General features: G+C 43.4%; 1 protein-coding gene and 1 pseudogene across 3 annotated transcripts; one reads left to right on the forward strand and one right to left on the reverse strand.

Moving 5' to 3' along the window:
- The first annotated feature begins 509 nt into the window (after positions 1 to 509).
- On the forward strand, positions 510 to 19,417 carry ZNF175 (zinc finger protein 175). 3 transcript variants are annotated; one of them, XM_055104453.2, is made up of 6 exons: positions 510 to 1,068; positions 2,354 to 2,418; positions 2,818 to 3,069; positions 11,070 to 11,196; positions 11,466 to 11,561; positions 16,305 to 19,417. In XM_055104453.2, exons 3-6 carry the CDS (start codon positions 2,998 to 3,000, stop codon positions 18,143 to 18,145), a joined length of 2,136 nt encoding a protein of 711 aa, XP_054960428.1. In that variant the 5' UTR covers positions 510 to 1,068; positions 2,354 to 2,418; positions 2,818 to 2,997; the 3' UTR covers positions 18,146 to 19,417. The 3 variants fall into 3 exon arrangements, with proteins under 3 accessions (XP_054960428.1, XP_063456622.1, XP_034802699.1); XM_063600552.1 differs by lacking the exon at positions 2,354 to 2,418 and having other exon boundaries at positions 510 to 1,142; XM_034946808.3 differs by lacking the exon at positions 2,354 to 2,418.
- A 205-nt stretch (positions 19,418 to 19,622) lies between these two features.
- On the reverse strand, positions 19,623 to 24,071 carry LOC100978460 (uncharacterized; annotated as a pseudogene).
- Positions 24,072 to 25,020: the final 949 nt, after the last annotated feature.

The following is a 25,020-nucleotide window of genomic DNA, read 5'->3' on the forward strand; positions in this document are numbered from 1 at the left end:
TGGTGGCTTTAAGTGCAGAGATGGGGTGGCAGAAGCTGTGAACACAGAATGTAAAATCGATAACTACAAAATGGCACAAACTACAAAAGCAATATATTTAAATTACTATTTTTTAAAAAAGAAGGATCATTTCAGATCTTCACCTTCAGATCCTCACTCAGCCCTGCCTCCTATTTCCCATAATCAGCCATTTTTTTAATTTTATGATTGCTATTACTCACCTTCTAGAATATATTTTTGTTTATTTGATTGAACAACCTCTTCCTGAAAATTCTGCCCAGTTGGGCTGGCTGACATTGATCTCAGTAATTGTGTTTTTTTCCTTTAACTTGATTATATTTTTTTCATTCGCCTCTCTTTAAACGAAGTGTCCCAAGAGCCCTAAATTCTCTCTTCAGGTGGCCGCTTGGTAGGTTACTTCATCAATAGGTTCATCCAGGTATAGAGAGCAATGGTGTAAGGATAACAAAGATACAATTTCTCAGAAAGATAACATTTTCAAAAGTGCTGTTAAAGACAGTGAGTTGTTCAGCAATTCAGGGAAAAAAAGTCTTTAAATCAGAGGGGAAAATATAGAGAAAAAGTATTTTTCAGAATACATGTCAGTTTCTCCTAGAAATATATATACACAAGTATTGAATAGGTCCCCTGCTAATGTAGGACCCAAGACTTTTACTCTGTGACATTCCATTTGTCCTTGGCTGTACGGAATAAAAGCCCTTTGACGATGGCGGCCTCCGATATCATAATCCGTATGGGTGCGGCCATGCCGTCCTCCCGACCAAGTTTCTGAAGTTGAATGAACCACGGAATAAAGGTACGCCGTTATACGCCATGATAACTGTTGGCGGAGTGTAGCTTCAAAAGTGTTAGTGGGCATGCGCGCGGTTCAACAGCGCCTACAGAAATCCTAACGGGAATGTAACCCAAACCGGAAGTGGCCTAGAGCGGCCATTTAGCTTCTGTTGTTAAGTGGATCTAAGCCTATGTCGCTTACTGGACGCTGAAGTGATTGGGAATATTAGCAGTGGGGGTTCTGTAGGGTCAGGAAGGGGCGGCTGGCTTTGGGTGAGTGATGAGGGGCTTGTTGGGGGTGGGGGTGCGTGATAAAGGGATTTCTCGGCTGAAGACGAGGCTGTGGGGTGAGTGACGGGCTTGTTTTGGCTGAGCGATGGGGGGTTTCTGGGGTGGGTGATGGGTGCTGTAGGGTAAGTGGCGTTTGCTAATTTTAGTTGGATAATTAGCCGGTTAATTTTCCCTCTTTTCTTGCTTATTTTCTGCTTGTAGTATTTTTGTGACTTAAATTCCAAGTGTACTTTAATATCGGATTTTATATTGGTCCACGAAACTTGCTAACTTGAGGACAGTGAACGTGCATCTTAAGAGCGCCTTTGCGGATGGTGCTGGAGGACCTTCAGGGAAGGGATTCACTGTCCGTGGGACTAGGGGAGTCAGTGATTGATTGGCAGCCAAGAGCTTCAGAGGTTGGAGGACTTTGAGGATCACACTGTAACACTCTCAGGGGCCCAGTGATGGGCAACCTATAGGAATCAGTAGAGTGGGGTTGCCAGAGGTAGCCTATGGCAGCCAGTTGACTGGAGGCGTAGGGGGTCAATGATGGGGATTTGTGAGGGTGACTGCATTGCTTTCTAGGCAGTGAGTGTTGGGGTCCTTCAGGGATTGGTGGGTGGGTCAGTGTCGGCCTCTTCTTGGGTCCCTTGGACATGGTAAGGATCAGTAATTGACAGTTGAGCACATCGATGATGGTTTCCTATTGGGGCATTTCATTTGGACCCCTATGTTGGGGATTATTTGTCGTTTTATGGAAACCAGAAAATTGTGCTCGCTGGGAAACATTTCTTGGCTATCAGGGCAGTAATGATTTCAGAAGCCTGTGCCATGTCAGTGGCTGGGAGGCATTTTGGAACTTTCTGGCAGCCCTGTAGTCCACTCATTGGGGATTTCTGAAAGTCAGTCCTGTCAGTGATTGCATTCAGGTGCGGTGGGGGCAACTTATTGTGGACAGGCAAGAAATGGTAACTGGAGGCCCTGATGCATGTCTGCAAATTTTCTGTGTCAAGGTGGGGATTGGGACAGTGATTTTAAGTTTTAGCGCTAGTCAGAAGAGGCTGGTCTGTGTGTGGTGTATTATGGATGGGGACTGAAAAGTCCAGAAGCTCAGAATAGGTACACCAGACAGAGCCACCTCCCGGCCTGAGTTCTATGAAGGCAACAGGAAGAGGAAATGGTGTTTCTGGAAGCTGGCCACGTATGGGTACATGAGATAGTGGAGACAGTGTACAGTTTAGAACAAGGCAGATGTGGGGCTGATTCCCTGTTTTTCCATTTACAGACTGAGTAACCTTCAGGCAAATTATGTAACAGCACACAGCCTCATTATCCTCATCCTCAAAATGGGTATGATAATGCCCATGATATTTAGCTGACAATTAAATTGACAACTTTCTTTTTTTTAATTCATATTTATCACGTGCCAGGCAGGCACTGAGGACTTGACAAGCTTCATCTTGGTTAAGTTTCCCAACACTTGTGATAAATACCTGCATTTTCATTTTGGAAACTACAACTAAAGTAATATTTTCATATTCTCACAGTGAAAAGGTGGCAAAGCTGCAATGAATTCATCATTTAGTCCAGACTCAGTCTTTATTTTTAACCCTGACTAATAACTATAATTGGGCTTTCTGAACTTTGTCTACTCCAATGTCTGACACAGTGACTTCACCTCAGTGCCCTCAGGAAATATTTGTGGAGTGAATGTTGAATGAGTGACCATGTACTCATTGCTTTTCCAAGGCTTCTGCAGAACCCCCAGGTCAGGCCACATCATTGAGGCTGCAGGATCTCTCTTCATAGCCCAGCACGACTCTCCGCAGTGTCCCTGGTTGGAAAATCCAAACACCTATCCAGCTTCTGGCTCCTGGGAAAAGTGGAGTTGTCAGCAAGAGAGACCAAGAGTAGAAGCCCGCAGTGGAGATGCCTGCTGATGTGAATTTATCCCAGAAGCCTCAGGTCCTGGGTCCAGAGAAGCAGGATGGATCTTGCGAGGTAAGCAGGGGCAGCCCTGGGGACAGTTCTCCAGAACGTGAGGGCAGACACAGGATGCAGCAGGTCTGGGCTCCCTGCTCCTGAGTCAGTCTTGAGCCTCCTGTCAAGCAAGGACCACAGAGGCTGATGTTTCCACATTCATAGGCTATCTGTGTTCTAGAGGAAACCATGAACTGGCTGATAAAAGAGGATAGTAGAGGGTTGGCCTTGGGTCAAGAAAGAAGAAACTGTAGTCCCTGGTCTGATCAGAAGCCCCAGTCATAGGATGGAAAAGCTGACTCTTTCCTGCTAAGCACTGGTTCTGCTCCTTCATCCACCATTGGGTCTTTGAAGAATTTCAAGTGGTCCCCCCCACCAAATTCCTTGCTTGGTCCATGGGGATTGGCCCGTTTTTCCTCTGTTCTCATAAGGTGCGGCAAAATCTCCTTCCTTTGTAATTTAAATAGTCACAGAGAGGTAGAGTGAGAAGAGGCTTTTAAGGACCATGTGAAGAGGCTTTTAAACACTTTTTCCTGTTTAAAAAGGTGAATAAAAAATGCTGGAAAACAGTGTTTCCAGATTGCCCACAGATAGAAATAGTCAGGATTTGGTAACAAGAAATCAGAATTCTTGGTATAGTCAAGATTTCCTGAAATCCTAAATTATTCTGTGTATCTCTTGATGCTTTATTTACAAGTCTTTAAATAGTATGTGACTATAATAGTAAACAGTGCACTATTGTTCTGTGATGGGTTTATAATCAAATTTACAGAGATGTTCTGTTTTTTAAAAAAAAGTATAATAAATATGTGTGTTACTATCCTGAACCAATATATTGTGAGAAGATTATATATTTCAGTAACCTGTTAAAATCATCTCAACCTGCTAGAAACATTTGATAATAGAAAGTATTAAAAGAAGGGAACATTAACACAAAATAAATTGCACATATAAATCATTTTCAAAATTGTAAATACCCCAAATATTTAAAAGTCGTTCTTAAAAGAAAAATTGAAACATACAAGTTTAGGTGGGGTACAGTGGCTCATGCCTATAATCCAAGCACTTTGGGAGGCCGAGGCAGGCGGATCACTTGAGCCCAGGAGTTGGAGACCAGCCTGGGCAACATGGCGAGACTCTACAAAAATACAAAAATTAGCCAGGTGTGGTGGCTTGCACCTGTAGTCCCAGCTACTGAGTACGTTGACGTGGGAGGATCACCTGAGCTTGAGGAGGTCAAGGTTGCAGTGAGCTGCAATCATGACACTACACTCCAGCCTGGGCAATAGAGTGAGACCCTGTCTCAAAACAAAACAAGTTTAAAACATGAAATTGTCTAAGTCTTTGTGACAGCAGTGCAGATGCACAAACGTTTCTCTCATTTGCATTGATGTTGGTCAACTTGCGTGTTCAGAACATCTTCAAGTTTAGCGTTTTGGGACACATGTTCAATATAAGCTTTTTTCCTTTTTTAACAATGAAATTTTTTTTCTGCTTGACCTGATTTCCAGTTTATCATTTGAATCAATACTGCTGTCACTAATTCAGATTTTCCATCAGTGTCTGAATTCATGTCAGAGTATATCCCAGTACCATGCACATTATCTTCTCTTTGTGGTGTGTATTTCCCTCTGCTCTGGACAGTACTATTTTTATTTTGTTATTTTTATCTTTTCTAATGTAAGATAGTATAGTGTTTTAATTTGCATTACTTTGTTTACAAACAGGATTTTTTTTCATAATTTTATTGGTCAATTACTTGTCTTTAGTGAGTTACTTTTTCTTACCTTTTGATTTATATTTTGGTTTGGTTTAGCCTCTGGATTTTTAGAGTTTTTTGTTTTTTTTTTTTTTTTTTTTTTGAGACAGAGTCTCTCTCTGAAGCGCAGGCTGGAGTGCAGTGGCGCAATCTCTGCTCACTGCAAGCTGCACCTCCTGGGTTAACGCCGTTCTCCTGCCTTAGCCTCCTGAATAGCTGGGACTACAGGCACCCGACAGCACCGCTGGCTAATTTTTTTGTATTTTTAGTAGAGATGAGGTTTCACCATGTTAGCCAAGATGGTCTTGATCTCCTGACCTCGTGATCCGCCCGCCTCAGTGTCCCAAGAGAGTTCTTACACAGTAATAACCTAAGGTACTTTTTGCATATGTTTGTAAATACTTTTTGTTACTTTTTCCTTTGAAAGTAGGTTTTAGTTTTATTTGAACATAGGAAAGAGGATCAGATGGTTTTGTGAAGCCTGTAACCTTTTAAAAGGGCTGTCACTTGCTATATTTTTACCAAAGTTCCAGCTCCTCCCAGGCAATCACATTTTACATTTTTAGCTAATTATTTTGGCATTTACCTCCTAATCTTTTAGTGACATGCTTATATTGCTGCCTCTTGGATTGCTGATTAACACGTTAATTAATTAAGAAACATGTCATTAAAAGGTTTGCTTTTACCCGCTTCCTCATACTTTCACCCCCAAAACCTGCTTTCCTTGCCCATCCTTTTCTAGAACTGGTTCAGATTCTGATCAGGTCAATCTTCCTTGTTTGTGATTATGACTATGTAAACTATATTCAGAGCTGCCTGTATAGACACCGTGATAACTCTTTGCCTGCATAACTTATGGTTTTTCCCTGGAGCACACAATTTTATGGATTATTTACTTGCCTATATACATGTTAATGTATTATACCATTTTCTCCAAGTGTGTACACACTGTCTTCATAAATTGAATTTGTTACTAGGTAATTGCAGACCCTCGCTATTTCAGGGACAGTTTTTTTTTTTTTTTTTTTTTTTTTTTTTGAGACAGAGTTTCGCTCTTGTCTCCCAGGCTGGAGTGCAATGGTGCGATCTTGGCTCACTGCAACCTCCGCCTCCTGGGTTCAAGCGATTCTCCTGCCTCACTCTCCTGAGTAGCTGGGATTACAGGCACTTGCCACCACGCCTGGCTAATTTTTATATTTTTAGTAGAAACAGGGTTTCACCATGTTGGGCAGGCTGGTCTCAAACTCCTGACTTCAGGTGATCCGCCAGCCTCGGCCTCCCAAAGTGCTGGGATTACAGGCATGAGCCACCACACCCGGCCTTCAGGAACAGTTTTAATCCTCATAACTTTGTGAGGTACTGCTGCCATTATCCCCACTTTACAGACAAGAAGACTGAGGCACAGAATGAAATAAGTGGCTCAAGTTTACATAGTCAGCAAGCAGCCAGCCTGGGATTGAAGGCAGGCAGTTTGCTTGAGGGTTGGGGCTGTCAATGCCATCTCCTTGAGGAAACCTTTCCTATTGCTTTTTTGTCTTGATGCGATTGGACCTGGCTGTTCTCCTGGTGCCTCACGCTGTCTTCTCATGGTGGCTGTGTTCACCGTCACCTGGGAATTCTGTTTTTCTCTGTCAAGTGTCCAGTTCCTTGTGTCTTGAATCCTTTGGCTTTCTCTTCCACGGTTTACCATTACTCTCATTTCGTGAAAGTGCATCCCCTAGGAGTTCTTGGAGACGGTACACGGCAGTAAATCCTGTGAGAACTTATCTGAATATGTCTGTTCAGATAATGGAGACTAACCTTAAGAATAGGAGAATCACTTGACCCAGGAGGTTGAGGCTGCAGTGAGCTGTGATGGCACCACTGCACTCCATCCTGGGTGACAGAGTGACATCCTGTCTCAAAAAACAAAAACGAAAACAAAAGACCTGAGAGGTTTACATATATGAGTGTGACATGAAAGTGAAATGATATGAAAATGAATGATATGAAAATGTCATGCCAAAAAGCAAAGATCATATATTTGCATATTTAATAGAAAGATGTCACGGAAAATGACTTGATTTACTCTCACACTAAGTTGATCTTTGCCTGGGTTCATAGGTTGGAAATCATTTTGTTCTTCCTAAAACACCCCATATACTACTTCCTTACCACACACATATAGTCTCTGAGCTCTCAAATCCTGAAACTCTTATTTTTAAGCTGTTAGTCTCCATTTAAAAGGGTTTTTCTGCTCTGTCATTTTCTATTTCTTTGGTTTTGGACCTTCTTTCTGGAAGAATTTCTCAACTTTATTTTCTAACCCTCCAATAATCATTACTGCCTTAAAAAATTTTTAAGAGCTTTTAGATATGAATACTCCTTTTAATGACATGATGTTTTTAATGATTGAACTATCTTACCTAAGGATATTTGAGATATTTTAAAATGTAATTTTATGAATAGATAATACACAGCATTCACAAATTAAAACATCATGAAAAGTAATTTTTTTACAAAATACTCCTTTCTCTCTCTCTTTTTTTTTTTTTTTTTTTTTTTTTTGAGACGGAGTCTCGCTCTGTCGCCCAGGCTGGAGTGCAGTGGCGCGATCTCGGCTCACTGCAAGCTCCGCCTCCTGGGTTCACGCCATTCTCCTGCTTCAGCCTCCCGAGTAGCTGGGACTACAGGCGCCCGCCACCACACCAAGCTAATTTTTTGTATTTTTAGTAGAGATGGGGTTTCACCGTGTTAGCCAGGATGGTCTCAATCTCCCGACCTCGTGATCCGCCCGCCTTGGCCTCCCAAAGTGCTGGGATTACAGGCGTGAGCCACCGCACCTGGCATACCCCTCTCTCTTTCGTCCCTGATTTGTCCAGGTTTCTTCCACATAGGTAATTATAGTTAGTCATCTGCCTTTACCTCCCAAACACTACCACTTTCTTCCAAAGTTAACTACTTTCGTCACTTTTAAGTTAATTACTTCATTTTAAAAAACGAGGCCGGATGCAGTGGCTCACGCCTGTAATCCCAGCACTTTGGGAGGCCGAGGCGGGCTGATCACGAGGTCAGGAGTTTGAGACCAGCCTGGCCAACATGGTGCAACCCCATCTCTACTAAAAAAATACAAAAAATTAGCCAGGCATGGTGGCGGGTGCCTGTAATTCCAGCTACTTGGGAGGCTGAGGCAGGAGAATCGCCTGAACCCGGGAGGTGGAGGTTGCAGTGATCCAAGATCATGCCATTGCATTCCAGCCTGGGCAACAAGAGTGAAACTCCATCTCAAAAAAAAAGAGAAGCAAGCCCCAGAATGGGAAAAGATTCTTGTTACACATACAGCTGACAAAAGGTTCCTATAAAACGTTGAGGACGGCTGGGCGTGGTGGCTTATGCCTATAACCCCAGCACATTGGGAGGCCAAGATGGGAGGATTGCTTGAGCCCAGGAGTTTGAGACGATCCTGAGCATCATAGGGAGACCCCATCTTTACAAAAAATAGAAAAATTAGCTAGGTGTGGTGGTGTGTGCCTGTGATCCCAGCTACTCAGGAGGCTGACATGGGAGAATCACTTGAGCCCGGAGGTCGAGGCTGCAGTGAGCTGTGATTGCACCACTGCATTCCATCCTGGGTGACAGAGTGACATCCTGTCTCAAAAAACAAAAACAAAAACAAAAGACCTGAGAGGTTTACAGGACAATGAGATACTCCTTCAGAAACACAGAAATGGCCACGTGCAGTGGCTAACACCTGTAATCCCAAAACTTTGGGAGGCCAAGGTGGGTGGATCGTGTGAGCTCATGAGTTTGAGACCAGCATGGGCAACATGGTGAAACCCCATCTCTACAAAAAATACAAAAATTAAGGCTGGGTGTGGTGACTCACACCTGTAATCTCAGAACTTTGGGAGGCAGAGATGGGCCGATCACTTGAGGCCAGGAGTTTAAGACCAGCCTGGCCAATATAATGAAACCCCGTGTCTACTGAAAATACAAAAATTAGCCAGGCGTGTTGGCAGGCACCTGTAATCCCAGCTACTTGGGAGGCTGAGGCAGGAGAATCGCTTGAACCCAGGAGTCAGAGGCTGCAGTGAGCCGAGAGCGTGCCAGTGCACTCCAGCCTTAGTGACAGAGTAGACTCCATCTCAAAAAAAAAAAAAAAAATAGCTGGACATGGTAGTGCACGCCTGTGGTCCCAGCTACTTGGGAAGCTGAGGCAGGAGGATCGCTTGAGTCTGAGAGGCAGAGGCTGCAGTGAGCCATGCTCATGCCACTGCAATCCAGCTTGGGCAACAGAGTGAGATTCTATCTCCCCAAAAAAAAAATTTTTTTTTGAGGAAAAGTGTTTTTTAACCCAGTAGAAAACTGAAGAAGAGACTTGCTTGAATAGGCTGGTAAACATGGGAAGATGCTCAGCTTCATTAGTCATCTGGGAATTGCCAGTGTAACTCCCATGCCTGTACCAAAATGCATACAGTTACCAACACTGATAATACCAAATGTAGGTGAGGATACAGAGCAACCAGAAGGATTTTGTGTGCTGCTGGTGAGCATATAAATTGGTACAACCAATTTGGAAAATGATTTCTAATTTTCTACTAAAGGCGAGCATGTTTTTCCCATGACCCAGAATTCCACCCCTGGGTATATGCCCAACATCTGTTCTGAACTGGTATTTAAATGTAGACCTGTGCTGTCCAGTATGGTGGCCACTCACCACATGTAGCTATTGAGCACTTGAATGCGGCTGGTTCACCCTGAGATGTGCTTGAAGTATAAAATATATGCTGACTTCTGAAAACTTAGTATGAAAACAGAATGTAAAGCATCTCATCTCGATGATTTTTAAAATATTGAATATAGACTATTCAATATATAGAATATAGAATATTTTAATATATGTAATATTAAAATATTACATATAGAAATGATAATGTTTTGAATATAATGGATTAAGTAAAAATATCATTAAATTGATTTTATCTGTCTTTTAAACATGGCTACTAGACAATTTTAAGTTATATGTGTGGCTCACATTCACGGTTCATGTTTTATTTCCATTGCATGGCTCTCCTCTAGAGGCTTGATCAGAGTCCACTTGGATTTCTTTGTTTTTGGAAATGATACTTAATAGTTTGCACACCACGTATTTTCCTACCTCTCTACTTTTATTTTTTTATTTTGCATCATATTAGGTGCACTTTAATATCTGGTTATCTCTCTCCTTGTGATAAAATTGATGATTGGGTTCAGATATTGTCAGCCTACTCCTCCATTATAAAGACCCCCTCAGTCTTTCATATGGTTTTAGCAGTCGTTGGTGATCAGTAACAGTGACATTTTTGTTTTGTCCTTCAGGCTGCATTTATCATCTGCAGTACTTCTGTAAGGAAGATCTTTCCATCATCAGTCCTTTCATTAACCTAATATTGGTTCTTACAGGAGAGATCATCTTGTTGAAATATTATATGATCATATCTCTTCCCTGCACTTAAAATCCTGAAATGGCAGTCTGTTCATTAAAATAAATAATCCATACCCATTATATATTCAGGCACCAGCCCACTTCTTTGGAGCTTGGATGGTAACCACCTTCCAAACATGACATAGTCGCCTCTTATCTTACACAGAGCTGTCTGCTTCTCCCTGAATTCACAGTGTTTTCCTACCTCTCTAGTTTTATTCATGCTCTTTTCTGGAAAATGATTTCCTTCACACATCCTGCATCAAAGTTCTTACTTCCAGTGTAAGCTTCACCAACTCTAAGTAGCATTACCTTCTACTCATAGGTAGAATTTGCCTTTCCCTAATTTGCCCTTCCCCAACAGTGTCCTCTGCATATATTTCTACCGTGTTCCCTTTTTAACCCTGTAGTTGAGCTTTTGTATTTACATGTCTTCCAAGTCTCTGAGTTGCTGCAAGAGTAGAAGCTTATGTAATTCTGTGTTGAGCACCAGAACCCAGCTCAACTACAGCCTCACATGTAGTTGCTTCGTCAACATCATGCTGGTTATTCCTAAATTAGCTAGAGGACTTAGAGGGAACCCATTTCTGGCCTTATTTTTGAAAAAAAAAAATGAATGAATGAATGTAGGTGTACAGTGGATGGAGGATATTTCTCTTAATTTTTTTTAAATCCCTAAAAATGTGAAATAGGTGTTTGGTGGGAAGCCTCTGTGATGGATCGTGGTGAAAATCATTAAAAGCGTGTTCCTCCTATATGTGCCATCCCCACTCGCCAATGATGACCTAATTCACAGTGAGCTGGGGTACACTGTTACAGGCATCAGTGTCATTTGAGGACGTGACCGTGGACTTCAGCAGGGAGGAGTGGCAGCAACTGGACCCTGCCCAGAGATGCCTGTACCGGGATGTGATGCTGGAGCTCTATAGCCACCTCTTCTCAGTGGGTGAGCACAACTGACCTGGGAATCTTGGCTGGATCCTATTGAGGAGATTTCCTTCCTCCTCATTGCAGAACGCACTGGGATATCAAAGTATGTCATGACTCTTTTATCGGTTTGTCCTGGATTGTTTGTTTCTTTTGGGCACCTTCTAGTATTATTTTGTGCCCAGTGGAAAATGTTGACTTTTCTAATGAGCCAGTGTAAAGCTTCATTGAATGGCCTCTAAAACTGAAGAAGCTACACCCAAATCCAGTATCCTTTCTAATTAACAGGGTATCACATTCCCAACCCAGAGGTCATCTTCAGAATGCTAAAAGAAAAGGAGCCACGTGTGGAGGAGGCTGAAGTCTCATATCAGAGGTGTCAAGGTGAGTAAGTTGTACCCGGGCAAATGTAGATATCTTTGCAGGGAACCATTACCAGTCTACCATACTTTTCTATTCCCTCCATTCCCCCAGTGATGGCCCATAGATTGCCTCCTACTCCCAGTTTCTACATCAAACACTGTAAATGTGCTATAAATTCCAAATGTCCTATAGGGACTGCCTTAAGAATTTTCCATTGGTGAATCCTCAGGAATGGGATTGCCTGGTCCTGGGGATAAGTATACTTGACTAAATCAACCATATTGCTCTTCTGATGGGCTGCACCAGTTCACACTCCCCATGTGCAGTGCACAAGGATTTGCATTTGCACATCTTGCTTGCTAACACTTGGCATTAACAAAATTGGTGAATTTATAGCCCTACTGATGGGTGAAAGGGCTGTTTCATTTTTTTTTATTTTTGGTTTTGGTTTTTTTGAGACAGAGTCTCACTCTGTCACCTAGGCTGGGGTGCAGTGGCACGATCTTGGCTCACTGCAACCTCTGCCTCCTGGGTTCAAGTGATTCTCCTGCCTCAGCCTCCCGAGTAGCTGGGACTACAGGCACCCGCCACCACACTCGACTAATTTTTTGTATTTTTAGTAGAGACAGGGTTTCACCGTGTTAGCCAGGATGGTCTCGATCTCCTGACCTTGTGATCTGCCCACCTCGGCCTCCCAAAGTGCTGGAATTATAGACGTGAGCCACCGCGCCCGGCCTGTTTCATTGCTTAAGTGTTATTTTTCTAATAACTGAATGGTGAGAGCCTCTCATCTTATCTTTTATCTGATTGGCTTTTTCATTTGTCTGTTGCATTTTCTTATCGCTTATCTTTTTACGTCCATGGAGTTTTCTGCCTTTTTTTTCCTGTTTTTTTGCCCCTAATTTTATTTATTTTCTTTTCTTTGCTGGATCTGCTGTCTTCTTTTCCTCCCAGTTGTGGCACCTCTAGCTTGGGGCCCTGTTCTTCCATATGGGCATCTTTTCTTTTTTTTGAGGCAGAGTTTCACTCTTGTTGCCCAGGCTGGAGTGCAATGGCACGATCTTGGCTCACCGCAACCTCCGCTTCCCGGGTTTGAGCGATTCTCCTGCCTCAGCCTCCCAAGTAGCTGGGATTACAGGCATGCACCACCATGCCCGGCTAATTTTGTATTTCTAGTAGAGACGGGGTTTCTCCTTGTTGGTCAGGCTGGTCTCGAACTCCCGACCTCAGGTGTTCTGCCTGGCTTGGCCTCCCAAAGTGCTGAGATTACAGGCGTGAGCCACCGTGCCCGGCTATGGGCATCTTTTCACATAGGAATTGACTTAAAGGACCCATCCATTCTGAACTCTTAGTCCTCATATTTTTATTCTAACGATTTATATATCAATACCTCTAGTCCCTGTGCTTAAACTGTGTTCTGCTACCTTACTTAGCTCCATGGAGGACAGTTCCCATGAGATGACTCACTTCCTTAATTTTGGGAGATCAGAAATTGGAATCATCATCATCCAAATAAGGAATTCTCACCTGATAAATTTTGTGAGATTTTTCTGTTTCTGGGCTCAGAAACACAGTCCTCTAATTTAATTTATTACTTTGGAATTCTTACCAGTTTTTCTTTTTTTTAATTAAGAAAAAGGTGACCCTTTTTCTTAATCCCAGTGGTATTACAACAAACTAGATCCCCATTTCTCATATTTAGACAATTTTGTTCCCAGTGAGATATGTTGATTTCAGGTTTTTGAGTTTAGTCAAGATACTGACAGATTTTATGGCCCCAAACATGGCTATTTTGTTTCTTTTTTCCTCAGTAGATATGATAAAAACAGGCAGTTATTTCCTACTGTGTAGGATTAACAAATTCTTTTCAGTGACATTGTCCTCATGGCCACATATTTCCAATTTAAAAATATACCTGAATAGTTTTCATCACTCATGCTCTGCTCCATTGTTTTTGTATGTTGTTTAATGTCTACTCCATAGAATGATTCACTTTGCATACAGTCTGCTGATTACTTTGTACTTTCTTAATCTTCATTATATCAATGTTTAGCATGAGGAAACCATTGTATTTAAGATATAGGATTAGGATTTTTGTATTTAGGATACAGAAATTACTGATTTTCTGAAAATGGGCAGAAAAGAATATTTTACAGTATTTTAAAAGGATGCTTTAAATATTTGCTGAGATAAATTCAAAAGAACGGAGATTGTATTTGGATGGAGAGGACAATGGCATTAAATGTTAAAAGTATTAGCCTTTGTGCATCAATCATGTCTATTTCATGGAAGGCTACTCAAAAAGTAAGTGTATCAACATGGGAAGCATGGATAGCAAATGCTGGTGAAGTTCAGAAAAAATGATGTCAGCCTAGAGGTGGAGTGACATTGGGAATTAATTTTAAGGGCACAGTACCTATAACTGGTTCAAGAAGCCATTTTGAATTGAAACAAAGAAGCAGATGAAGCAAGCTTAATGGGAATAGAGGACATGAGAGTGTGCTTGGATTTGAGAATAAATTGGACTTCTTTTTTGCAATCGACATTGTTAGGCTGTGTTGGAGAGTTGTGGAAAAGCTTTTCAGTACAGTTCTGACAGTTTACATTGAACATTTTGGGCAGTAATTTAAGTGTTACCAGGTTCAGCAAGATTTTTATGACCTGAATAAAGTGAGAAGTTAAAAATGTTTCAGATCGCTGCCTGGGGACACAGTGGAAGATTGCCAGAATAAATGACCACCTGTATATGGGTAAAATTGCTATTTAAGAGTGAAAAATGAAATAGAAAACAACCTGTTTTAATAAGTGGGAAAAGGATGTGAATAGACATGTCTTCAAAGATGATATACAAGTGGCCAATAATAGGAAAAAATGCTCAACTTCACTAATTATGTGGGAAATGCAAATCAAAACCACTGGGTGATATCCCTTTACATCCATTAGAATGGCTACGATTAAAAAAACAGAATAACAAGTGTTGGCAAGGATATAGAGAAACTGGAATCCTTGTGTATTACTAGTGGGAATGTAAAATGGTGTAGTCCTGTGGAAAACAGGATGATGATTTCTCAAAAATTAAACATAAAATTACCATATGATCCAGCAACTCCACTTCTGGGTAGATACCCACAAGAATTGAAAGCAAGGACCCAAACAGCTGTTTGTACACTCTTGTTCATAGCAGCACTATTCACAATATCCAAAAAGTGGAATTGTCCATTGACCAATGAATTGGTAAACAAAATGTGGTCTATACATACAATGAAATATTATTCAGCCTTAAAAAGGAAGAGGAATTATGAAACATGTTGCAGTGCGGATGAATCTTATCATGATGCTAAGTGAATAAGCCAGACACAAAAAATCCAAATGTATCATTCTACCTATATGAGGTACTTTAAGTAGTCAATTCATAGAGACAGAATAAGATTGTGGCTGCCAGAGAATGAGGGACGGGGGAAAAGGGAAATTGTTTAATGGACACAGCATTTCAGTTTTGCAAGATGTAAAAGTTTTGGAGATCCACTGCACAACAGGGTGAATACAGGTAGCACGACTGAACTGTACAATACAAAATGGGCAAGATGGTAAATGTAATATTATGCACTTTTGCTACAATAAGAAAAAGTTAACAATAAAGATTAAAAGTGTCCTTTTTTAAAAAAAAGAATGAAAGATGATTGAGTTTTTTTGATAGGACAAGAGTCTGGGATACAGTTTAAGTGACTGAAAGCAAAAAGAAACTACATGTGATGTTCATACTCAGTATTAAAATCTGGTAGAAAAAGTAATAGTAAAATTTAGTAACTATTATTTTTATTGAGAACCTGCTGTGTTTTGTGCAGTATACTAGTAAAGTGCACAAGATGATCAGGGACTCTTATTCTTGGCAAAAAAACAAAATAAAACAAAAATCTAAACTAAAAAAGGCATATTTGATAGCATAAAGCCAAAAGTTCTAACAAAGAACAATTAATTTCAATGGAACAAGGGTGAAACAAATTCTGGGGAACAGCTTGCTTGTCCAGTCTTTTAGAATATATTTCTGGGGATATGGGTATATTCCTAAGTTCAAGAAAAAAAAATTGTAGCTTCATGGAGAGTTGAGGCATAGAAGAGTTGAGGCATAGTCATTCTTTCACTGGTTGGCCATGTCAAGATAGGTGAAGCTTTAATAGTTTTCAGAAGGATATACAGGGCTGATGGACTTGGCATTGTTTCTAACAAGTAAGATAAAGCAGGCAGATTGGTGAGGATTCATCTCTGAAAGTTAATGAAGACCTACACACTGAGCCCCCTCCTTCAAGCCTTGACTGCCCACAGATGTTGTCCTGCAACACTTGTCTGTTTTATCCCCTACTCATCCTACTAGATCTGGGTGTCTAGACCACTTGCATAAGTGTCCTCAGGTTGTTGAAATCTAATCCCCACAGATTAGCAAAGTGATCTTGGCCAATTACATAACCATTATGTGCTTCCTTTTCTTTGTAAAACAGGAACACCCATCATCGCTACCTCCTGAGGTTATTATGCAGATTAGAGTATGTGTGCACCATGTAGGCCACTGCCTGGCACGTGCTAAGTGCTATGTAGATAAGTGCTCATCATATGATAGGGGCTCTGTGTTTCTGCTCATTGTCAGCATCATTAGCACCATTATTACATGACTCAGCAATTTCCTTGTGTTCAGTGTCAATCAGCTTCATACAGTTTCTCCTCTTTCCTGTTCATTGTGTCTATTTCATCTTCTCTTTCTCCTTTTAGAAAGGGAGTTTGGGCTTGAAATCCCACAAAAGGAGATTTCTAAGAAAGCTTCATTTCAAAAGGATATGGTAGGTGAGTTCACAAGAGATGGTTCGTGGTGTTCCATTTTAGAAGAACTGAGGCTGGATGCTGACCGCACAAAGAAAGATGAGCAAAATCAAATTCAACCCATGAGTCACAGTGCTTTCTTCAACAAGAAAACATTGAACACAGAAAGCAATTGTGAATATAAGGACCCTGGGGAAATGATTCACAGGAGGCCCCACTTTGCTTCTTCACAGAAACAACCTCAGAAATGTTGCTTATTTACAAAAAGTTTGAAGCTGAACCTAGAAGTGAACGGTCAGAATGAAAGCAATGACACAGAACAGCTTGATGACGTTGTTGGGTCTGGTCAGCTATTCAGCCATAGCTCTTCCGATGCCTGCAGCAAGAATATTCATACAGGAGAGACATTTTGCAAAAGTAACCAGTGTAGAAAAGTCTGTGGCCATAAACAGTCACTCACGCAACATCAAATTCATACTCAGAAGAAACCAGATGGATGTTCTGAATGTGGGGGGAACTTCACCCAGAAGTCACACCTCTTTGCCCAACAGAGAATTCATAGTGTAGGAAACCTCCATGAATGTGGCAAATGTGGAAAAGCCTTCATGCCACAACTAAAACTCAGTGTATATCTGACAGATCATACAGGTGATATACCCTGTATATGCAAGGAATGTGGGAAGGTCTTTATTCGGAGATCAGAATTGGTTACGCACCAGAAAACACACACTAGAAAGAAGCCCTATAAATGCCATGACTGTGGAAAAGCCTTTTTCCAGATGTTATCTCTCTTCAGACATCAGCGAACTCACAGTAGAGAAAAACTCTATGAATGCAGTGAATGTGGCAAAGGCTTCTCCCAAAACTCAACCCTCATTATACATCAGAAAATTCATACTGGTGAGAGACAGTATGCATGCAGTGAATGTGGGAAAGCCTTTACCCAGAAGTCAACACTCAGCTTGCACCAGAGAATCCACTCAGGGCAGAAGTCCTATGTGTGTATTGAATGCGGGCAGGCCTTCATCCAGAAGGCACACCTGATTGTCCATCAAAGAAGCCACACAGGAGAAAAACCTTATCAGTGCCACAACTGTGGGAAATCCTTCATTTCCAAGTCACAGCTTGATATACATCATCGAATTCATACAGGGGAGAAACCTTATGAATGCAGTGACTGTGGAAAAACCTTCACCCAAAAGTCACACCTGAATATACACCAGAAAATTCATACTGGAGAAAGACACCATGTATGCAGTGAATGTGGGAAAGCCTTCAACCAGAAGTCAATACTCAGCATGCATCAGAGAATTCACACCGGAGAGAAGCCTTACAAATGCAGTGAATGTGGGAAAGCCTTCACTTCTAAGTCTCAATTCAAAGAGCATCAGCGAATTCACACGGGTGAGAAACCCTATGTGTGCACTGAATGTGGGAAGGCCTTCAACGGCAGGTCAAATTTCCATAAACATCAAATAACTCACACTAGAGAGAGGCCTTTTGTCTGTTACAAATGTGGGAAGGCTTTTGTCCAGAAATCAGAGTTGATTACCCATCAAAGAACTCACATGGGAGAGAAACCCTATGAATGCCTTGACTGTGGGAAATCGTTCAGTAAGAAACCACAACTCAAGGTGCATCAGCGAATTCACACAGGAGAAAGACCTTATGTGTGTTCTGCATGTGGAAAGGCCTTCAACAACAGGTCAAACTTCAATAAACACCAAACAACTCATACCAGAGACAAATCTTACAAATGCAGTTATTCTGTGAAAGGCTTTACCAAGCAATGAATTCCTAGTGCATCAGCATATTCATAAATGAAATATACTCCGAGTTTCTTGAAGAAGAGAAAATCTTCTCAGAGTCAGGTCTAATTATAGGTTATTGAATTCATGCTTCAGAAAAACTCTAGGGATGCACTGCATGTGTGAACACATGACAAAAAAGTCATGCTTTATTTTAGTGAGGGCAATTACAGAGAAAAGAGTAAGCAGAAATGTCCTTCTGAGTACTGGCCTCATTAAGGATTATAAATTTTCTCCCCGGGAAGAAACCCTGACTAATGCATTGAGAAAAGCCTTTCTGTAAAGAATGGTACAAGACAGGTTGTTACTCGATTATTTATAGTAAAATGTGTGGGAAATTATATCAATGATAACCCTGTTTATTGTGGGATATCAATATTTTTAAAGTGCCAACACAGTCATGATAGGACAATATTTTATCTGTGTGTGTGTGCCTTATGTATATAAGCATATATATAATATATAAGCATATTATTATATACAGGTTGAGTATCCCTTCTCCAAAATGCCTGGGATCAGAAGTGTTTTGGATTTCAGATACTTACAGATTTTGGAATATTTGCATTATATTTATTGGTTGAGCATCCCTAATCTGAAAATCCAAGATTAAATGCTCCAATTAGCATTTCCTTTGAGCGTCATGTTAGAGTTCAAAAAAGTTTCAGATTTTGGGTTTTCAGATTAGGAATACCCAACCTGTATGTACGTATATTTCTGTATCTATGTTTGTATATATATGCATATGCAGACATACGTATATGGTCTGGTCAGCATATGTGTATGTATGCGTATGTATGTATGTATGCCCTCAGTGCAGTGGGGTTTGCTGCAGAATTCACTGCATAGCAGGAGATGTAAGTAGATGAGTTATTTTTTAAGAGAATCTAAACTAATTGTTTTTATAAAAATTATTCCCTATTGAATATTTATATAATGAGGTTGTATCAACAATGATTAACTCCTTTATTATACATACACATGAATGTGCATTTTTGGTAAATGCATAAATGAGATTCTATAATGTTTACTGATCTTTATATTACAGATTTTCTCTTCTTTTAGGATTAGCTCAGCTTGCCCCCCCTTTCCATCTCCACCATCTATAGTGAGCCTCTCCATAATTAGTGCCAACCATTAGTCTCGTTCATATTTTTACACAGGCCCCTAAACATACACACCAGGAGTCAACGAACTGTGGCCATTGGCCAAATATGGCCTCCCAACTGTTTTTTTAAAATAAAGTTTTATTGGAACACAGCCATGTTCATTTGGACATGTATTGTCTGGGCTTCTTTTGTGCTGCACTGGCAGAATTGAGTAGTTTTGGCAGAGATCAAATAGCCCCCAAGCTGGAAACTGAAAATATTTACTCTCTGGCTCTTTACAGAAAATGTTTGCCAGCACATGATACACACACAAACACATACACATACACACATATTACTATGTTCATCATCATATACCTGTGTAAGTACTCTTTCATTGATTTATAAAACTCAGATCTCTTACGTGTGTGGATGGTATTTTTTTCATTCTACAATCCATGATGGATTGTACACACGTGTATTCTATGAGGTTGACCTGCCATAATTTATTTAGCCATTCCCACAGTTTTGATTACTTATTTCCTCCCCACACACATTTTTTGCTAAAAAACGGAGAGGGAACTGTTATCAATACTTCTGAGAAACAGACCAGCATAATCTTTTAAGTGCACAGGCCCAGGAGCCAGCTTCCTGCATTTGATTCCTGGCTCCACTCTCTACCCTCTGCATCTGCTGAGCAAGTTATTTGGTCTCATCTATTCTGGTTTTCTCATCTACAAAAGGGAGATGATGATAGTACCCTACCCCCATGCATTTGGTGTGAGAAGTGTGTGTGTGTTAAACCCTTGGAACTGCATGGACAGACCAAGTGCTGATGAATTTTAGTGGGCCTCGTATCCCTGAGCCTGCCTGGTTCCCTTGTGCTGGGTGTGGGACTGTGGTGGGAGATTTCTGTCAGCTGGAAGTCTTTTCCAGAAGGGTGTTAGAGATGGGCACCCATGGCTTTAGTCTCCATACCCCTTCAAGGTTGATAGGGGCCCACACAGCTGGTCAGGAACCAGCACAGACCTGAGGCTGTGTCTAAAACAAGGTGACTTCACATGCAGGAGCCTGTGCTGGGCCCTGGAGAGCAAATCTGTTCTGTGTCTCACTGGCCTCTCCCTGTCCAGGGGCGTAGTATCAGTGACCATGTCCCACCTCCTGAGAAAGGTGGAAGAGTCTCACCTGGGGAGTCCAGATACAAGGGCTGGCCGGCCGTAGATGACTGGTGTGGGGTGGAAAGGCCGCAGAGGCCTCTCCATGGTGGTGAGGGGGGAAATAGTGTGCACCTGGGTCCTGGGAGTGGCACCCTATTCAGTTTCAGGGAGGAAGGTGGCAGGGCCCTAGGACAGGTGTGTTAAAAACTTGAGCCCACAGTGTAGATACACTGGTTCCAAAGACCCCTCAGGATGTGCCTCCCTTCTCAGATCTGGGCTTTCCCTGTTCCTAAGCAACACCTGGGGGGATCACTCTGGGGTCCTCATCTCCAGCTACATGTTCACTCCTCACGTGGCCCTCCCTAACTGTCCCCCTCAGGGCAAGCCCTTCCTCCCCACTTCCAGAAAGCTGTTCGTTTCCTGGCCATCCCACACCTCTGACCTCGTGCCACTTCCAGGGCCTGTTGTCTTTAACACCTTTGTTTCCTCCCTACCCCCCAACCCCCTCTGTCTAGAGTGCTCACCTCCCTCCCAGCCTCTGTCTCATATTATTTTTTTCTTTCCTGTCAGTACCAAGCGCTGGGACAAGCCAGTCTGTACTCAATGCCTGTGGGATAATAGACGGAGGAATCTGGAGTTTGGTTGGGTGATTAGCTTTGGAATTGATGGGTCCCAGGGAGCTATCTAAAGTTTTCAGTCACATGAGGGCACGCTTACAGATCTGTGAAAAGATCTGTTGGCTCAGAGAACTAAGAGATGAATAAATGTTAGTCCAGTGGCCTCATCATGAGATGAGAGGTCAAGAGTTTTGAGTTTCCAGAGGGAGAAGCTGCTATTCTAGGCAGCTTGTATGAACTAACTCGTTTATTCCTCACAGCCATTGTAGGAAATAATCTAACCTCATAAACCCCATTTTAGAGATGAGGAAACAGGCTTAGAGAATTTGACGTAAACTCAAGACCGAAAATCTAGGAACAAGAAAAGCCTGGATTTGAACCAAGCTATCTGATGCCAGTGTTTTAACTCTTAACCATTGTACTACTTTACCTCCCCATGACCTTTTTTTGTGTGTGTGTGAGATGGAGTCTTGCTCTGTCGCCCAGGCTCTGGAGTGCAGTGGCACGATCTCGGCTCACTGCAAGCTCTGCCTCCCGGGTTCATGCCATTCTCCTGCCTCAGCCTCCCGAGTAGCTGGGACTACAGGCGCCCACCACCACGCCTGGCTAATTTTTTGTATTTTTAGTAGAGACGGGGTTTCACCATGTTAGCCAGGATGATCTTGATCTCCTGACCTCGTGATCCACCCCCCTCGGCCTCCCAAAGTGCCCATGACCTTTTTATTGTTGGGCAGTGAAAGCCATGGTGAAATGAAGAATGTCCTACTGTCATGTCATGTGATCAGAAAACATACTGCCCAGAGTCCCCTGCCCCCACCCCCAAAACCAGTACTTGATCCATCCTTTGACTGTTGTGGGGATTAGCACAAAGGTTGGGCACAGTAGTAGTTAGGCTCATGGGCTCTGGAGCCAACCTGCCTGGATGCTACACATCCCAGCTCTGCCCCTCGCTAGTTTGGTGGCAAGCAACTTAACCTCTCTGCCTTAATTTCTCCAGCGGCACAATGGGAATAATAATAGATCTCGCCTTGTGGCTCCTTTGCAGATTACATGCGTTAATTATGTAAAGTCAAGCATTAGCATGGTGGCTGTCCACCATGAGTACAACACAAATGCTCATTCTTAATGATTCAACAAACATGGGATTTCATTAAATCTGAAATAAAGGTATTTTGAGAAGTTGAATTCCGTTATCAAGTGTGAAGTCCTGATCCAGACTCACCTCGTGCACACTATTTACCACAAAGGTGGACTCCCTATTTTAAATGCATTCACTTAAAGAGACCTTTCCCTGTACTAATTAGTGTTTGTTAAGAAGGACCTTCTGGACATAGTTGAAAGAAAGAGAAAAGAAGCAGGTGTGGGGGGGAGGAGAAGGAGAAGGGAGGAAGGGAGGGAGGGGAAAGAAGATGGATGGACAGATGGAAGGAAGGAATTAGGGATGGCAGAAAGGAGATAAAATAAACTCTAATAAGAAACCAGGTGGGGTGAGCGGGAGGGCTTCCCTGTGACCTTGGCCTCAGGGGCTCTTTCTGGCTTCCAGATAAGATACCCCTCAGCTTGGCACTGGGTCTCCTGAGGCTTGGAAGTTATGTCCACAGTGAGGTTGGTGTAGAGGGGCAGCCACTCTTTGGAGAGCAACCTGTAGCCCAGACAGTTGATGCCATCATCAGAGGATCCAGGCATCGGAGGATTGGTGGATCCGGGACAGAAGGCGAGGCCTGGAGGATGGGGAGGGGCAGCCATGTGAGCCTCAGGGAGGACCCAGAACCAACCACCCCACTTCCAACACTGATTCACCTCCAGGGCCTCTGCTTGTGGCCAGGGTCTTCCCCCTCCAGCATATGGTAGCATCTGAAAAGCAGGTGGGGCTGGGAGAGGAGCATCCCGCTTAGTTTCACCCTTCCAGAGACACAGGAAGGCATGGAGGCCAAACACCTGTCTCTGACAGGGTTCCCATGCCACAGCCCAGCCCTCCAGTCCAGGGTAGCCCATGTCCCCCTCAGCCCAGGGCGGCCCATACCTGCCTCATCATGTCAGGACCTGCAGCTCCTGCCTCCCACCTGGCAGTGATGTCATCCTCATCATCCCAACCCCACTACACGTTGGAGAAGCCATTTATCTTCAGGTAGTGAGTGGGGTGCAGGGCAAACACCCCTCCAAGGCACAAGCTAACGGCTTAATTGCTGTTGTTTCCCCATGTTCTGGCTTGCAGCACTTGTAACCTCTGGGCTCCTGCAGCCCTTAACATCTGATACCTTCACATTAAGATTTATCATCCTTATCTCTGGACCAGGCTGAATACACCTGTGTCCCGGTGCATCTGGCCAGCGGGTCAAAGGGCCTAGCACACAGATTAACAAATGAATGAGTTCCAGTTACCAAAGTTCAATCCTTGAGGTGGACAGAAGACGCCCAGGGCGTGTCTCCCATCACCCTTCACTCTCAATCCTCCTTATCAAGGGCCTCACGGGAATAGTGATAAGATCTCGGAATATACAGGAGGGAGCAGTTTCGGGAAGGGGGGCATTGGAAGGAAGTGGAGGGCTTGGATCTGGGGAGCAAGCGGGGAGAGTGCTCCGTTCCTTGGTTTTGGGATCTTGCCTTACGGGTCTCGCCTGCCCTCCATCCTGGCTTCCACCTGGCAGGGTGTGTTTGTGTCAGAAAGACGATTGTGCGTAACTGTTCACCGCGTCCACGTCCCGAGAGTTGCGCACGCGTGGAGATCTGCAAAACGCTCCCTTTCAGCTCCGCGCATACACAGAGACCCCACCCCGCAAGTCCTTGCCCTTCGGCCTGGGCAGGCGTCCACTCCCATGGCTGCAGGGCGCGCCGAAGAGCCCACTCTGCATCCCCGAGACGCGGCCCAATCCTAGGAATGTGCTTAGCGCAGGTGCTATCTTCCCTTTTCACATTCCCAATCTCTTTCTCCGCCCCCTCAAACTTTTGCCATACTCCCACAACAGCAGAAAATCTGAAAAAAAAAGTCCATCCCATCTTTGCACTGACAGCAGTGCACAGCAGCTGGCAGAGAATTCTGGCACGGCTATTGTGCTTGCGCAGGCGCAGACGGGAAGCGGGCCGGACCGGCCTAGTACACTCTGGGAGGCGTGCGCAGAATGCGCGGCGCTGCCGCGAGGATCTCTGGGAACTGTAGGCCCAGTTTGTCCGAAAGCCGCTAGTGTTTCAGGACGACGCAACGCAGGGGCACCTGGGAGTCGTAGGCGGATGGGCCCAAAGCCTTCCGGGAGTCGTAGTCCTTCCGCCCGCTCCTCGTTTCCTTGGAGGTTGGCCCTTCCAGCTCCAGTTCTGCCCAGGTGAGCGCCCATCCCGCGGCCGGCCGGTCCTGGCCCTTTGTCGCGATGACGTGGCGGAGTTGAGGGTCTCTGTATTTCTCTCCCCCGCGTTCTGGTAGGCGTCCCTGGAAAGATGGCACCCTTTTCCGTGATCTCTCAATCCCTCTCTCCGGGTGGGAGTGCTCTAAGCAGCTGTTGAACCTGCTGACCCGCTTTGGATTCTGCGGCCCAGCCTGACACCTTCTCGCTCTCGCCCTTCAACCTGGGTGCAGTGCAAGCGCACCCTCCTCTGTCCTGGTTACAACACAGAGTGGTCAGGGCTGGCCCAGGGGGTGCTCAGGAGGCTGTGGGAACCCAGAGGAGGTGCTAGACCCAGCCCAGGGTTCAGGAAAGACCTTACAGAGCAAAGGACCTCAAATCTACCACATCCAAACGAAATCCCAGATTCCCTGTCCTAAACCTGCTCCTCTCACAATCTTTCTGCCTCCTCCCCACTAACTGTCCATCCAAGTGCTCAAGCCAAAATCTTGGAATGGTCGCCAGTGTTCTGTTTCTCTCATCCGCTTCCCTCCCGCAACCAAATCTTGGGTGAATCTCATCGTCTCTATCTCCAGAAGAGGCCCAGAATCTAACCACTTCTCTCCACTTCCACTGTCTCCATTCTGCTCCGAGCTACCGTTACTCCTCACCTGCATCACTGCAGGG

Source organism: Pan paniscus, chromosome 20, assembly GCF_029289425.2.
Source record: "Pan paniscus chromosome 20, NHGRI_mPanPan1-v2.0_pri, whole genome shotgun sequence".
Classification (NCBI taxonomy): Eukaryota; Metazoa; Chordata; class Mammalia; order Primates; family Hominidae; genus Pan; species Pan paniscus.

Coding starts and splice junctions, on each gene's coding strand:
- ZNF175 (XM_063600552.1), top strand. CDS start 2,998: ATGCCTGCTGATGTGAATTTATCCCAGAAGCCTCAGGTCCTGGGTCCA. Junction 3,070..11,069: donor AGCAGGATGGATCTTGCGAG/GTAAGCAGGGGC, acceptor ACACTGTTACAG/GCATCAGTGTCATTTGAGGA. Junction 11,197..11,465: donor TAGCCACCTCTTCTCAGTGG/GTGAGCACAACT, acceptor TCTAATTAACAG/GGTATCACATTCCCAACCCA.